The sequence below is a fragment of the Cetorhinus maximus genome, chromosome 1 (assembly GCF_964194155.1).
Source record: "Cetorhinus maximus chromosome 1, sCetMax3.hap1.1, whole genome shotgun sequence".
NCBI classification, from domain to species: Eukaryota; Metazoa; Chordata; class Chondrichthyes; order Lamniformes; family Cetorhinidae; genus Cetorhinus; species Cetorhinus maximus.
This window is the reverse complement of record NC_135879.1, coordinates 48,547,483-48,562,297: the sequence shown is the minus strand read 5'-3', so window position 1 is coordinate 48,562,297 and position 14,815 is coordinate 48,547,483. Positions and strand designations below refer to the sequence as shown.

Sequence of the window (14,815 nt, the reverse complement as noted above, 5' to 3'; positions counted from 1 at the left end):
GTATAATAGACTCTCTGCCAGGGAACGTCTGTGATGTGCCAGTGAGAGTGAAAAAATCCACTACCAACTTGAATGGGATTCTTATGCTGGTGCCAGTGTTTGCTTGGTGGCGGCATTTTTGCCTCTGACTCAGAAGTACATGGTTTTAAGTCCAACTCTTGAGACATCTAGTCTAACACTTCAGTGTAATACTGAGATAAGTGGCAATACTAGGAACAAGATGTTCATCTTCTTAAAACTAATTCAATTAGATCATCCTGATCAATTTACCTAAAAAATTATTTTAGTCTTGGAAGCTCCACTTTTCCTATAGCAACAGGATTTTCTGGATGAGAGATCCAGATTTCTACTACACTTTGTGTGAGAAAGGTGCTTCCTGATTTCACTCCTAAGTGGCCCAAATTTGAGATTTTGTCCCTTTGTCCTTGATTTCCCTCGCCAAAGTAAATATCCTCCTGAATCTGTTTGACTTTCTAAAGTGGAAAGTCTTGAGTGGATCATCTTGCAATCTTTCATATTCAAGGGAATAAAGTCAAGTTTATGTAGCCTGTCTTCATAATTTAATCTTCTGAAGCCTGGTATTAGTCTAACTAATCTGCACTGTAATCCCTCCATACCCTATATGCTCTTCCTGAGGTGCAGTACTTAAAGCTAAACATTACTGCAGATGGGATCTGACCAAGTTTCTATATTACTCGAGCATAACTTCCACCACTTGAATCCCAGCCCCCTTGAGATAATGACCACATTCCATTAGCGCTTTTGATTGCTATTTGTACTTGTCCACCAGCTTTTACTGATGTGTGTATGGACTCCCAAATCTTTATATTTCTTTACAGTTCCTAGTTTCTCATCATTTAGAAAATACATTGATTTATCTTCCATTTGTTTTTTAGTATTCATTCATGGGATGTATGTGGTACTGGTAAGCCACCAATTATCGTCCATCCCTATCTGCTATTGAGAAGGTGGTGATGAACCACCTTCTTGAATTGCTGCAGGTACATCCATAGTGCTGAAAGGTAGGGCATTTCAGGATTTTGGACCAGTGACAATGAAGGAACAGTGATTTATTTCCAAGTCAGGACAGTGAATGGCTTGCAAGGGAACTTGTGTTTTTCTGGAAAACAAGTGGTTTTCCCTTGTGCCTTCTACCCTTATTCCTCTAAGCAGTGTCCTTGTGACATGTTGTTGGAAAAGTCTTAGTGAATTGCTGCAGTGCATCTTCTATGTGGTAGACACAAAGGCTTATCAGTGGTTGAGATCAGTTGTTGAGGGAGTGAATGTTTAAGGTGGTGGATGAGGTGCCAATCAAATAAGTTACTTTGTCGAAGTTCTTCAGTGTTGTTGGAAGGTCACTCATCCAGGCAAGTGGGGATTATTTCATCACACTCCTGACTTGTGCTTCGTAGATGGTAGAAGGATCACAGAATTCCCAACCTCTGACTTGCTCTTGTAACAGGTATTTATGTGGATTGTCCAGTTAGGTTTCTGGTCAATGTTAACCCCCCCCACCCACAGATACTGTTGGTAGCCCCCGGATATCGATGGGTCTGAAGCCATCACAGAATCACACTGTGCAGAAGAGGCCCTTCAGCCCATCGAGTCTGCACCGACACGTGAGAAACACCTGACCTACTTATCTAATCCCATTTACCAGCACTTGGCCCATAGCCTTGAATGTTATGATGTGCCAAGTGCTCATCCAGGTACTTTTTAAAGGATGCAAGGCAACCTGCCTACACCACCCTCCCAGGCAGTGCATTCCAGACCGTCACTATCTCCTGAGTAAAAAAATTTTTCCTCACATCCCCACTAAACCTCCTGCTCCTCACCTTGAACTTATGTCCTCTCATGACTGACCCTTCAACTAAGGGTAACAGCTGCTCCCTATCCACCCTGTCCATGCCCCTCATAATCTTGTACACCTTGACCAGGTCGCCCCTCAGTCTTCTCTGCTCCAACAAGAACAACCCAAGTCTATCCAACCTCACTTCATAACTTAAGTGTTTCATCCCAGGCAACATCCTGGTGAATCTCCTCTGCAACCCCTCTAGTGCAATCATATATCCTTCCTATAATGTGGTGACCAGAACTGCACACAGTACTCCAGCTGTGGCCTCACCAAGGTTCTATACAACTCCAACATGACCTCCCTACTTTTGTAATCTATGCCTCGATTGATAAAGGCAGGTGTCCCAAATGCCTTTTTCACCACCCCACTAACATGCCCCTTCGCCTTCAGAGATCTAAGGACAGACACGCCAAGGTCCCTTTGTCCCTCACAACTTCCTAGTGTCATGCCATTCATTGAATACTTCCTTGTCAAATTACCCCTTCCAAAGTGTATCATCTCACACTTTTCAGGGTTAAATTCCATCTGCCACTTATCTGCCCATTTGCCATCCCATCTATATCTTCCTGTAGCCCAAGACACTCAACCTCACTGTTAACCACCCGGCCAATCTTTGTGTCATCCACAAACTTACTAATCCTACCCCCCGCCCCGACCACATAGTCACCTATGTTGTTTATATAAATGATGAATAATAGGGGACTCAGCACAGATCCTTGTGGACACTGGCTTCCAGTCACTAAAGCAGCCTTCTGTCATCACCCTCTATCTTCTACAACTAAGGCAATTTTAATTCCACCTTATCAAATTACCCTGTATCCCATGTGCATTTGCCTTCTTCAAAAGTCTCCCATGTGGGACCTTGTCAAAGGCTTTGCTGAAATCCATATAAATTACATCAGCTACACTACCCTCATTTACACACCTCCTCAAAAAAATCAGGCAAATTTGTTAGGCATGACCTCCCTTTGACAAAGCCATGCTGACTATCTCTGATCAAACATTGCCTCTCCAAGTGGAGATAGATTCTCTCCTTCAGAATTTTCTCCAATAGTTTCCCTACCACTGACGTGAGACTCACTGGCCTGTAGTTCCCTGGTTTATCTCTACCTCACTTCTTAAATAGTGGAACCACATTAGCTGTTCTCCAGTCCTCTGGCACCTCCCCTGTGGCCAGACAGGAATAAAAAATTTGGTTGAAAGCCCCTGCGATCTCCTCCCTTGCCTCCCAAAGCAGTCTGGGACACAAATCATTCAGACCTGGAGATTTGTCCACTTTTAAGCCTGCCAACACCTCCAATACCTTGTCACTCCCGATATCAATTTGCTCAAGAACCTCGCAGTCTCTCTCCCCAAATTCCATACCTTCATCCTCATTCTCTTGGGTGAAGACAGATGTGAAGTATTCGTTCAACACTCCACCGACACCCTCTGGCTCCACTCATAGATTGCCCCCTTGGTCCCTAATGGGCCCTACTCTTTCCCTGGTTATCCTCTTCCCATTGATATACTTAAAGAATATTTTGGGATTTTCCCTACTTTTACCAGCCAGAGCTTTCTCATATCCCCTCTTTGCTCTCCTAATTGCTTTGTTAAGCTCCACCCTGCACTTTCTTTACTCCACTAATGCCCCCGCTGATTTGCTCCCCTTGTACCTGCTAAAAGCCTCTCATCTCCTTCTCATTCTATCCTGAATATCTCTGGTCATCCATGGTTCTCTGGGCTTGTTACTCCTTCCTATCACCCTGGAGGGAACATGTTGAGCCTGTACCCTCCCCATTTCCTTTTTGAACACCCCCCACTGTTCCTCTGTAGATTTCCCCACAAGTAACTGTTCCCAGTCTACCTTGGCCAGATCCTGCCTTATTTTACTAAAATCCACTCTCCCCCAATCCAAAACATTTTTTTGCAACTTGTCTATTTCTTTGTCCATAACAAGCTTAAATTGTACCATGTTATGGTTGTTATCACTAAAATGCTCCCCCACCACCACCTCAGCCACCTGTCTGGCTTCATTCCCCAGAATTAGGTCCAGCACTGCGCCGTCCCTTGTTGGACCCTCTACATATTGACCTAAAAAGTTCTCCTGTACACATTTCAAGAAATCCATTCCATTCAAGCCCTTAACACTATGTCTACCCCAATTAATGTTGGGAAAGTTGAAATCACCTAATATAATTACCCTATTATTGTTTTTACATACCTCCGCAAATTGTGCACATATTTGCTCCTCAATTTCCCGCTGACTATCTGGGGTCTAAAATATCTAACAATGTGGCTGCCTCTTTTTTATTCCTAAGCTGTACCCACAAAGCTTCATTCAATGCCCCCTTCAAGATATCATCTCTCCTTACTGCAGTAACTGACTCCTTAACTAATAATGCAATGCCTCCTCCTCTTTTACCCCCTCCTCTGTCTCGCCTGAAGATTCTATATCCCGGAATGTTGAGCTGCCAATCCTGCCCCTCCCTCAACCACGTCTCAGTGATGGCTACTATATCACAATTCCACGTGTCAATCCTCACCCTTAACTCATCCATTTTACCTGTAATACTCCTGGCATTAAAGTAGAGGCTACCCAGCCTTGCCTTACTCCCTTGAAACTTAATGCAGCTGTACTCCCTCTGACTTGATTGCTTTACTGTACTATGATGTGTCCCTATTCTGCTAACATTCTGTGTCCCCTCCCCCTGCCGAATTAGTTTAATTCCTCCCAACAGCACTAGCAAACCCGCCCACAAGGATGTTAGTCCCGCTCTGGTTCAGATGTAGAGGGTCGCGCTTGTACAGGTCCCACCTTCCCCAGAAATGGTCCCAGTGATCCAGGAATCCAAAACCCTCTCTCCTGCACCATTGAAGATGACATTCTCATACCTAATGTTCTCCAACATAATCCTAGGATGAGTGAGTGTTTAACAGTACTAGAGAGGAAGTAAGTACTATATTGGATAGGAACAGGCTAAGGAGGGGCTTTGAAAAATGCAAGGACAAGTTTAAAATGCATGTATGTGAACACATAAAGTGTGGTGAATAAGGTAGCTTATTATAGCTGTGAGGGAATATTATGTAATAATAATGGAAATATGGCTTACATAGGCAAGGACTGGGCTCTTAATATTCAAGGATGAATGGTGTTCAGAAAAGGTATGGAAGCCAAAAAGGGAGTTGGGGTGACAGTCCTCATTAGGGAAGACATTGTAGTGCTGGAAAGAAAAGATAGCATGGGGCAAAGACAGAATCCATTTCGTAGATTTGAGCAGTGAAAAGGGTGTAAACATGCTACTGTGGATATTCTATAGGCCTCCAAATTTTGAGAGAGAGCAGCAAATCTGCAGGAAAATCAGACATGCAAGTTGTACAGAGTGGTGATATTGGGAAAATTTAAATACCCAGATTTAAGATGATTGATAGAAGGATTAGAGGGGACATGAGGAAAAACTTCTTCACCCAGAGGGTGGTGGGTGTTTCACTGCCTGGTTTGGCGTTGGAGTCAGAAATCCTTATTCAAAAGGCACCTGGACCTGCACCTAAAGTGCTGTAACCTGCAAAGCCACAGACCAGGTGCTGGAAGGCGGGATTAAAATGTGCAGCCAGTTTTTTTTATTTTTTATTTTTCAGATGGCGTAGACATGATGGGCTGAATGGCCTCTTTCTGTGCTGTAACTTTTCTATGGTTCTATATCAATTGGGATAATGCTCAAGTGAAGGATAAGGAAAGGGAGAAAATTCTGAAATGTATTCAGCAGAACTTCCTTGACCAGCATATTCCCAGCGGATCTGGGAAAGAGCTATTCCTGGATCGGGTGCTAGGGAATGAGGTGGGCCAAGTAGATTAAGGCCAAGATTTTCCACCCCCATTCGCGGCAGGCATGATGGCAGGCGGGAGTGGAAAATATGGTGCAAGGGCCAAAAATTTTTAAGTTGTCGTGAAACCAGTTGGTAATCGTCCGCTTCACCCATCATTGGCAGCTGTGCTTCCCGCCATGGTATGTCGAGAATGTCATTTTAAACATTTACATCTGATTGTAAGTCCTGTTCGCTGGAATCATTCCCCCGCGCTGAATCATCCGGGCACATCGGCGTGCAATTAGAACGACGTATTTCACAACAGGATATAAGGGACATGCACCTGGCGACTTGCACATCGCTCGGCACTTTGAGGTTAGTTTGTCTCCCTTGCATGATGCAGCACTTGCAGGAATCAGTGCCAGGCTTTGCAGGCAGAACCACATCGCTTTCAGGGAGTGTCATAGGCAAGTCTCAAACTACCAGACCAGCAGTAAGCCTTTTAATGGGCTGCAGGGTTGAACCGGGGAAGGTAGGGGGTGGGGTGGTGGGGGGAACTGCCTTGAGGCATGGGAAGGGGCTTGCAGGGCTAGGCCTGTACTGGGTAAGGGGAGGGGGCAAGTGGCTTTAGATAGGAGAAGGGGCTGCAGGGGACTTGTAATGCTGGTTATGCGTCTGAAAGGTTGCACTCAGAAGCATGACGGGGGGAGAGGGAGTGGGGGGTATATGTTGAACAATATGTGTCATCAAGAAGGGGATGGGTGAGGTCCACATGGGCCTGACATGCAACAGAAGCACAATGGAATCGAGGAATACAGGGGCTGGATCGGGAGGTCTGTAAGGGAGGAAAGTCTGAATATGAAGCTGCCCTGGGTTGATAGGGGGGTGGTTTCCATACACACACACGGAGGGTCCAAGCTGGCCTGGCAGTGAGGGTTCTGCACCATCATCTTCCAACCTGCAGCAATGGTGCAGTGCAAAATGAAAATGAGGAGAAGCTGTGCTGGTGAGGGCTCTGCGGGTCGATTGGAGGGCAGCTGCATGCACTGGGGGGCTGATTACATTGGTATGCAGCTGAACTGTGCATTCCCAAATAAGGAGAGAGGCACAACTGAGACACGTTAGGGACCTTACAATGACAATGTAGGGAATCAGAAAAGTGAAACAATGATGCTTATTCAAGTGAAATCCTGCAAAGTGGCACTAATCGATCCTTCTTGTTTTAACCCCTCCTTCACATCGTGGAAGCTCCCCAGAGTAATAATGAACTCCATAGCAATTGGGCGAATGGATAAGGTCCAGAAACCTGTTAGAAAGTTGGCACTGGATGGTTCATACGAACAAGGAGCAGGAGTAGGCCATTTGGCCCCTCGAGCCTGCTCCGTCATTTAATAAAATCATAACTGATCTGGTGGTAACCTCAAATCCACATCCTGCCGACCCCCAATAACCTATCACCCCCTTGCTTGGCAAGAATCTATCCACCTCTGCCTTAAAGATATTCAAAGACTCTGCTTCCACCGCCTTTTCTGGAAGAGAGTTCCAAAGGCTCATGATGCTCTGAGAGAGAAAATTTCTCCTCATCTCTCTTTTAACTGGGTGGCCCCTTATTTTTAAACAGTGACCCCTAGTTCTAGACTCTCCCACAAGAGGAAACATCCTCTCCACATCCACCCTGTCAAGACCCCTCAGGGTCTTGTATGTTTCAATCAAATCGCCCATTCCAGGTATTAGTCTAGTAAATTTTCTCTGAACTGCTTCCAATGCATTTACATTCTTCCTTAAATAAGGTGACCAATACTGTACACAATATTCCAGATGTGGCCTCACTAGTGCTCTGTATAACTGAAGCATAACCTTCCTACTTTTATCTTCAGTCCCCTTCGCAATAAATGCTAACATTCTATTAAGTTTCCTTATTCCTTGCTTTACCTGCATACTAGCCTTTTGCGATTCATGCACTAAGGCACCCAGATCCCTCTATATCTCAGAGCTCTGCAATCTCTCACCATTTAGAGAATATGCTTCTCTTTTATTCTTCCTGCCAAAATGGAGAATTTCACATTTTCCCACATTATACTCCATTTGCCAGATCTTTGACCACTCACTTGACCTGTCTACATATTTTTGTAGCCTCCTTATGCCCTCTTCACACTTACTTCCCTACCTATCTTTGTGCCATCAGCAAATTTGTCAATCATCCCATCCATCCCTTCATCCAAATTGTAAACAGTTGAGCTCCCAGCGCTGATCCCTATGGCTCATCACACATTATCGCTTGCCAATCTGAAAAATACTCATTTATGCCTACTCTCTGCTTCCAACCAATCTTCTATCCATGCCAATAATTTACCCCCTATACCATGAGCTTTTATTTTCCCCAATAACCTTTGATGTGGCACTTTATCAAATGCCTTCTGGAAATCTAAGTACAGTACATCCACCAGTTCCCCTTTATCCACAGCACTTGTTACTTCCTCAAAGAACTCCAATAAGTTGGTTAAACATGATTGCCCTTTCACAAAACTAATGTTGGCTCTGCCTGATTACCTTGAACTTATCCAAGTGTCCTGCTATAGCTTCTTCAATAATAGCTAACTGGCCTGTAGATTCCTGCTTTCTGCCTCCCTCCCTTTTTGAATAATTTGCTATCTTCCAATCTAATGGGACCTTCCCTGAATCCAGGGAGTTTCGGAAAATTAAAACCGATGCATCAACTATCTCACTTGACACTTCTTTTAAGACCCTAGGATGAAGCCCATCAGGACCCGGGCTTTTGTCAGCCCGCAGCTCCAACTATTTACTCAGTACCACTTCTCTGGTGACTGTAATTTTCCTGACTTCCTCCCTCCCTTCCATGTCCTGATTTATAGCTGCTTCTGGGATATTATTTGTGTCCTCTATAGTGAATATTGATGCAAAATACCTGTTCAATTCATCTGCCATTTCCTTGTCTTCCATTTCAGTATGCTACTGTAATCTTTCATACTCTAATCGTACTCTAATGTTTCCCTCTGGGCGGGGGCGGGACAGGGGGAGGGGAGGTAGGGGGCAGTCCAACTGCTGTGCTAAGTGACCCATGCCAACCTGGTACTCACCCTTTCTGATCGCAGGAGGTCATTAAACCGCTTGCGGCACTGCACCCAGGTGCGTCTCACCACATCGTGGGAGCTGACCCGTAATGCCACCTCCTCCCAGGCACGTTTTGTTAGGTGGGGGGGCCTCCTCTTCCTGTCCCTTAGTACCAGGATCTCGTGGCGTGCTACCACCTCCTCGAGGAGGGCAGTGAGGCACTCATCCAAAAGTCTCGGGGCCGACTGCCCCACCGACCTGCCCTCCTGCTTGGCCTGCTCCCTGAGGATGTTCTCCATCATGCTTCTGACCGAAATCAGTGGCAGCCTTAGGATGGCTGCCTGTGCCATTTTTGAATAAGCTGCCGGGTTACCATTGGACCCGGCGAACATTGGCCTCCCACCGCCGCCCACCCCTTTCCACTGTTCTCGGGAGCTATGATTTATGCTGGGCGACATTAATTGGCCCACCCGCATAAAATGGCGGCGCGGAGCCGATCGCGGGCAGCGATCAGCTCCACGCCCACTCCCACCAAGCCCACCCGCCATATGAAAATTTCTATCCATAGTCTCAGACCCACTCCCCTCTCTCAAACTAAAATTCAATCATCTTATGATTGCTGCTACCTCGGGGCGCCTTCACTATGAGGTCATTAATTAATTCTATCTCGTTGCACAATAACAGGTCTCGTATAGCCTGCTCTCTGGTTGGCTCCAGAACATGCTGTTTTAAGAAACTATCCCAGAAACATTCTATGAACTCCTCATCTAGGCCTCCTTTGCCCATCTGACTTTTCCGGTCTTTATGTAGATCAAGATCTCCCATGATTATTTTATTTTTTTCATTTATGCTCCATCCTATCATGTGGTTACTATTAGGGGTTCTGTACACAACTCCCACAAGTGACTTCTTGCCTTTACCATTTCTCATCTCTACCTAAACCGTTTCTACATCCTGGTTTCCTGAACTTAAGCCATCCCTCTCTATTGTGCTAATACCATCATTAACTAACAGAGCCACCCCTCCACCTTTTCCTGTCCTGACCTCCCTAAATGTCCTATACCCTTTAACGTTCATGTCACAATCCATGTCCTCCTGCAACCATGTCTCTGTAATTGCTATCAAACTGTACTTATTTATTTCTATGTGTGCTCTCAATTCATCAGTTTTGTTTTGAAAGCTTCGTGCATTCAGGTACAGCGACTTTAGTTTGATCCTTTTATTCTTTTTATAACCTCTAGTTTGTTCTGTTGATTTACTGTTAGATTTGTAATCTCTATCTCTTCCTGTCACGGTCTGTTTTCATTTCCTGTAATAATACTTTTCCCTTTTGCCTTGTCTCTACTGTTTAATTTATCACATCTTCCCAAAATTGTACCCGTGCCCCCACAACTTCGTTTTAAACCCTCTCTACTTCCCTAGTTATGTGGCTCACAAGAACACCAGCCCCAGCACAGTTCAGGTATAAACTGTCCCAATGGTACAGCCCCCACTTTCCCCAGTACTGGAGCCAGTGCCCCACAAACCGGAACCCACTTCTCCCACACCAGTCTTTGAGCCACGCGTTCATCTCCCTAACCTGACTTGTCCTGTGCCAATTTGCATGTGGCTCAGGTAATAATCCAGAGATTATGACCTTTGGAGTTCTGCTTCTTAATTTGGTGCCAAGCTCCTCATATTGACTATGCAGAACCTTCTTCTTTGTCCTGCCTATGTTGTTGGTGCCAACATGGACCACAACGACTGGGTCCTCCCCCCTCCCACTGCAAGTTCCTCTCCAGCCCCGAGAAGATATCCCGAATCCTGGCACCAGGCAGGCAACACAGCCGAATGGACTCTTGCTCTTCGCTGCAGAGAACGGTGTCAATCCCTCTGACCATACTATACTACTATTACATTCCTTATAACTCCACCAACCACGGTGCCATGGCCAGTTAGCTCGTCCACCCTGCAGCCCCCACTCTCATCCAAACAAGCTGAAAAAACCTCAAACTTGTTGGACAATTGCAAGGGCCAAGGCTCCTGCACTCCTGCCCTCTGGGTCCCCTTAACCTGCCTCACTCGCAGTCACACCCTCCTGTCCCTGACCACAGATCAAATCAGAAGACTCTATCCTAAGGGGAGTGACCGCCTCCTGGAATGAAGTGTCCAGGCAACTTTCCCCCTCCCTGATATGCCGCAGTGTCTGCAGCTCGGCCTCCAGCTCAATAACTTGGAGCCGAAGTTCCTGCAGCCGCAAACACTGACTGCAGATGTGTTTGCCCTGGATCACACTGGTATTTGGAAACTCCCACATCCTGCAACCACTGCACATCATCTGCCCTGCCATCTCTAATATGTGTTAATTAATTCATAATTGCTAATTAATTATAATTTATAAAGCCTACACCCCTCAATAGGTTTCAGCACTGCCAGTAAACTTTACAATGCTGATAAAACAATAAGTACTTACAACACTGATAAAACTAATAATACCAGTTACTGGTTTACCTGCTCCTTCTGCTGCATCAAAGTGGAAATCAAATACTGGAGGCCGAAAAAGAGTAGAAGAGAAAAAGCACCTCTTCCCTGCCCTTCACTGAAGACAAGCCTCAGGCCCTCCTCAAATAATCTCATTTCCTGAATGAACATTTACCCTCATGTTTATTCCCTAGAGTGCAGTGAATGAGGCTCCCAGCACCTGGGCTGAAGGCAGCACATCCAAGCGCCAGGCCAAAGCAATGTCAAGGCAGTCGATCATGTTGGGGGGAGGGTCCTTGATATGCACGCAGAACTGGCCATCGTTTCAGGGGTGAGTGCTCTTGGCATGGGAGGAAAGCCCTTGAACCCACATTCACTGACGAGTCATTGACAGAAAGAAGACCCTTGGAGACTAATGCTGACGCTTGTCTCTTTTTCACTACAGAGAGGAGACAGTCAGGGAGATGGAAGCTGGATTTACCGCTGCCTGCATTATCACTTATAGGCAGGAGAGAAGGAGAAGATTGCCACAGAGGCACCTGGATCGCCAAAGGGAGGAGCTTGACCCTCAAGACCAAGGGCCAGCAGGGCCTCCTCCGGTCACGGGGGATGAGGCTCATAGAGACATTATATGTAGCTGGCTCACAAGACCCGGGGTGTACAGAACTTGCATGTCTTATCTGCAGATGAGTGAGATCCAGTGTCACTGATGGATTCATATGTCCAGGGTTCTGGTGACTCACGTTTGCCACATTCCCCAGGAATTGGCACCACAGATACTCGGAGGGCATCCATTGATGGTGGCTCTGAAACTAATGGCCGTTCTGAACTTCTACGCCAGTGGTTCCTTCCTGGGCTCCACTGGAGGCTCTGGAATCACTCAAGCGCCCACACACAAATGCATTTGTGAGGTCACAGACACTTTTTTGCCAAGGCCCACAATTACGTCAACTTCAACAGAGATCAAGCAAGCCGGGATGCCAGAGAACTGGGCTTTGCTGAGATTGCTGGATTCCCACATATGAGTCCCTGAGTTTGGCCACACGCTCAATGGAAGAGTTCACGCACTCAAAGCCTGGAGGTGTGCGCAATGAGCTGGACAAATCCCTCCATTTGCAGCCCATGACCATGCACTGCCTCAGGGAGCTCTGATATGTGACAGCACATCTGTTGCTGCTGGTCTAAGTAGAGTTGACTTTCCAGTGATTGCTGAGACCCTGCATCTGTGTCCAGCTGAGCAAAGCTGTTACTGTCTTCCATCCTCCAAGTAAGACTGTCTGCATCTGCTTCTATCTCCCCCTGCACACTAATGCCATGCTCATCACCCAATTCCAACCTATTTAACCACACGCAAGGACTGGATCTGCGCAGATGCAGGGTGCACTTGTAAGATGTGACACTGCTTGCTCTGAGCTCTGCTCTGGCTGCACTTGGCAACTTGGGAGTTGGTCTAATTGCCTCAACATCTGCACCCTTGTAAGACATGGAACTTTGTGAAATGGGAACTATGAGAACTAACCTTGGAGAGTAGAAACCTTTGCAGAGCTGAGGCTTCCCAATGCACCTCAACTTTCGGTATATTGTCGAGCAGTTTGCATTGCAATGTACCTCCTTAATGAACACTTTGCACTCTCTCCAATCACACTCTCCACCACTGATACCCATTTCACCCTCCTCAACTTTCTCATGGGCCGGTACCCTGGCAATGTCCATGACTTGCTCCTACATGGTGGTGATAATGCGCAGTTATGAATAAGTTTCCCCTGCCCTGTGTGGACCTTCTTGCAGGCATTATGAACCCATTTCTCCTGCAAAGACAAAAGCAAGCAATATAAGCTACTTAGGTCCTCTGTGGCAAATGCCTATTCATTAGAAGTTGCTGTTTTAGTGCAAGCAGCTCCTTAGCAGCTCTGAGCCATTCTGAGGGTTAATAAGTGCCCTGGGCAGACACCCCACACTGTTCAGGAGTAAAAGCTCCTCAGCTGGTGTCTGCTGGAGGGTGAATGCCAAACACCTGTCCTGAGGCTTCAGCGTTGAATTCGTCTCGATAGAACATATCAGGCTAATGAGTCTCTTCCCACTTTATCCAGTTTCTGCACATAACACTCCATCTGTGTTAACTGCCTGTGTAAATTATCTCTATCCAGGTGTGTTTAATCTAGGAGTGTGGTCTCCTCTAGTCACCACCCAGGAAGAGGAATCGCTCCTCTTCCTAATGGTCTCAAAGAGCTTCCATGTCCACATCTGTGTATTGAGGGTCTACCTATATCCCAAGATCCAGGCCTCTTCTGCAATGACATCTTCCAAACTGATGGTAAAGCAATGAAATGGCAGCAACAGAAATGGCTGTCATGGTCTGCCTAAATTGGGCCTGTACTTGCACAGCTCTGCTTCAGTATCCATCCCCTTGGATGCCAAATCTGTGTCCAAACCAATTAAAGGGACACCCCATAAAAGGCAGAGCCAGTGACTGTTTCCCTTAGGGAGAAATTTTGAGTCTCTAACAGTCCCAACTTCTATTTCCCACTCCTGGAAGGAAGATTCTGTTCCATGACTATGACTCAATGATTTCTAGGTAGGCATCCCTGGTGAGCAAGGCTCCTTGCCGGTGAATACATACTCATAAAATCTGCCTGTCATTTTTATGTCTTAAAGTACATAAAATCTTGATTTTCTTCTTAGATGATGGAACTGTTTCATTTTGTTTATTTTGATTCATGGAAACATTGACAGGTTGTCATTTGTAATTGATCTATTTTCTTCCTGCTCCAGCTTCAGCCTGGAAGTTGTAATCTACTGTCAGTTTTCTCTTTGGTTCGACCACATATTGACTTTACTTTCCACGGAATCCTTTCACACATTAACACGGTTTTTGTGTTAAGAAGCAAGGTAAACAGCACAATAAATTTAAATAAAGTCCACTTCATGAATGCTTTTGATCCAGTTTTTTGAAAATATGTTTTCTGGCATCCACCCTAGGAAGGTTGGCTGAGTGTTGAAAAGACAGAATCTGATGATGATCTGACTGGTGCTGAAATCAACTGTTTACGCATGAAAGGGCAGATGATCTACTTACCTGAAGCTGATAATATACTTTTCTTGTGCTCTCCCAGGTATATATTTCAATTGTCTAGAAATGACTGTATAACATAGATATATATCATTTATCCAACAATATATATTTTTTGAATTAATTTGAGGGTGGCTTTTTGTTTGTGTTAAATCAAAGACATGACAAAAGCTCAAGAAATAGGATCAGGAGTAAGTCATCCAGCCCCTCAAGCCTGCTCTGTCTCAATAAGATCATGACTGAAGTTTTATATCAACTCCACTTTCCCACCCTATCTCCATATCCCTTGATTCCCTTAGTGCCAAAAAAGCTATTGTTCTCAGTCCTGAATATACTCATTGACTGAGCATTCACAGCCCTCTGGGGTTGAGAATTCCAATCATTTATAACCCTCTGAGTGAAGAAACTTCTCATCTTAATCCAAAATGACTGACCCTTTATCCTGATATGACCCCTAGTTCTAGAATCTGCAGCCAAGGGAAGCAGTCTCTCAACACCTACTCTGTCAAGGCCTTTTGGAATTTTATAGGTTTCACTGAGATTGCCTTTCATTTTTCTGAACTCCAGGGAAT

General features: G+C 45.5%; 1 protein-coding gene across 1 annotated transcript in view; it reads left to right on the top strand.

Annotated features, from left to right (window-relative positions):
- Positions 1-14,815, top strand: part of gucy1b1 (guanylate cyclase 1 soluble subunit beta 1) — a 257,460-nt gene that overhangs the window by 154,751 nt on the left and 87,894 nt on the right. The window contains exons 6-7 of the mRNA XM_078546718.1: positions 13,946-14,062; positions 14,153-14,286. Coding sequence (XP_078402844.1) covers positions 13,946-14,062; positions 14,153-14,286 — 251 coding nt within the window. The remainder of the gene's footprint in view (positions 1-13,945; positions 14,063-14,152; positions 14,287-14,815) is intronic.